Raw genomic sequence first — 2,086 nt, 5'->3', positions numbered from 1 at the left:
ACCATCTCCAGGGTGGGGTTTGGGCCCTTGCGCCTGGCCTAGCTAGGCCGAGCAGTGATAGAACATGAAGGACGGGGTGCACTCTTTCCTAGGGTGTTCGTATGACCAGCTCAGAGGATGGTCCCCACTGGCCAGTGGCCTGACAGCACATATGTCCTATGTGCTGGACATATGCACATAGCAGGCAATGCAGGCATTGCTTAGTCCTCGGCTCTTAAACGTCTGGGCCAAATCCCAGCTGCAGACAGCACTGCCTCTGTGGAGTCAGAGAGTCTTCCCCAGGCTCTTGTCTACCTTACCACCTGCCCTGAGCCACAGGTTTGCTGAAGGCACTGATTTAGGCTGAGAGCTCATTATGAGGGACAAGCTAGGTGTTATGTGTTGGGTGAGGGTAAAGTTACTAAGCTGTGTGTTGTGTGGGGGAGGTTGGCAACAAGAGCTGACATTCATTGTGCCTGTGGCAGTCTGCCTGCTATAACCCCCACAGCCGCCCTATGAGATAGATGCCACCATTCTTTCAATTTTACAGATGAGAAAACTGAGGCAGAAAGTAAAGAAACTGGCCCAAGGTCACACACTCAGAACATGGCAGAGCCAGGATTTGAACCCAGGCCATCTGACTCCATAGCCTATGCTAACCACCATTGCCCCCGACAGCCTGCATAAAGGATAGGGGAGTTGGGTTCGACAGAAAGTAGGGTAATGGGGTCCGCGGAGGGACAGTCGGGGCAGGGAAGGGGGCTCCAGGTTCCTATGAGCAGTTGGAGAAGGCTGTGAGGAAAACCCGTGTGTTGGGGGCTCCTTGTGAGAGGCAGAGAGCCTCGGTCAGAGGGTAAGAGGTTGTGCCCTCTCCCCGAGAACAGAGCACTACCTGCGGGCAAGGTACCCCAGTGTGCCAAGAATGGGTTACAAGTGTGTGGTCAAGACAGAAATCTCCCCTTCCCCGCCCGACCCTCCAGAGGGTCCAGGGGCTCCCGGGGCATCTGTGGCCCCCATCCCCCAGACCCGCCTCTGGCTGAGAGCAGCCATAGCCTTCTTTACTTCACTGTGCCATGGGACAGCGTTGTTTCCTGCGAGCCGCGCTGTGAGAAAGCCAGGGAGCTCTGCCCGACTGCAGGTCGCCCAGTGCCCGCGTCCTCCCAGGCACAGGAGCTCGGCACTGCGGGCGCTACCTCCACAGGGGTGGCCGCCTCTGCCGCTCCCGGTGCCAGGCACAGGCAGCCCATTTCCGCCTAGTGCTGCTCTGCTATTGGCAGTGGGGTTAGGCCTGACCATCAGGGTGGGTTCTTCATTCACCAAGCTCAGGGAATCCCCCGAGAAGCTCATTCGATCCATTCGGCACCCCGGCCCCTGCTGCCTTCCACAGGCTGCATGATCCTGGGCAGGGGACGCCCGCGGATTCCAGATCCCTCGTGAGGATGCTGGAAATAGTAATGCCTACCGCAGAGGGCACCTGCGAGCATTAAACGGTCTGGTCTGCACATCCCGCAAGCCTTTGCTGAGTGCCTGCTCTGTGCCAGGCAGTGCTTGGTGTGGGGATGGGAAATGAACTAATAAACACAGTGCCCACGCTCAAAGAGGGGAAGTGGCCAGGGCCAGGGCCAGGGAAACGCACCCAGGGACAGAAACCGGGATATGCAATGAACAGGGCTCGGCACAAAGCCCAGCACTGAGCACGCCGCCCGCACGCACTCCCTGGACCTCCCTTTAGAGCCAGAACGGCCTGGCCGGACGGGGAGTTTCACCACGGCCCTCTGCCGCCCGCAGGGAGCCCGAGGGCAGACGTAAAGCCCATGCTGGCGTTGGCCATGAAACAGGCCTTTATGGGGAGCGGAAGCAGTCATCAAAGCCGAGCGAGCCGGGGCAGGCCAGGGAACGCTGAGAGCCCGGGCGCCGCGCGCTTCCCACCGCCCCCAGGGCCCCGGCCGTCGCGCCTACCGGCCTGGCCACACGGGGGGCGCGCTCCGGCTCCGCGCCTCGACCGCGCCCTGTCCACACGCCTCTGGGGTAGCTCCCCGTGTCCCACTCCGCGCCCCGACCGCGTACCTTCCGCGTCCCTCTCCCTGTCCCCTCCTCGCCCGCTCAG

At 61.1% G+C, this 2,086-nt stretch overlaps 1 protein-coding gene across 1 annotated transcript; it reads right to left on the bottom strand.

Moving 5' to 3' along the window:
- Window positions 1-446: 446 nt before the first annotated feature.
- LOC105476354 (uncharacterized) lies at window positions 447-1,795 on the bottom strand. The gene is given in 6 exon segments (XM_024791071.2): window positions 447-547; window positions 550-994; window positions 996-1,031; window positions 1,033-1,314; window positions 1,316-1,421; window positions 1,746-1,795. Coding segments are annotated over 6 exon segments (1,020 nt in total).
- Between the last annotated feature and the right edge of the window lie 291 nt (window positions 1,796-2,086).

This window comes from Macaca nemestrina, chromosome 12 (assembly GCF_043159975.1).
Source record: "Macaca nemestrina isolate mMacNem1 chromosome 12, mMacNem.hap1, whole genome shotgun sequence".
NCBI lineage: Eukaryota > Metazoa > Chordata > Mammalia > Primates > Cercopithecidae > Macaca > Macaca nemestrina.
The sequence above is the reverse complement of the archived record's forward strand: the minus strand, read 5'-3'. Positions and strand labels throughout refer to the sequence as shown.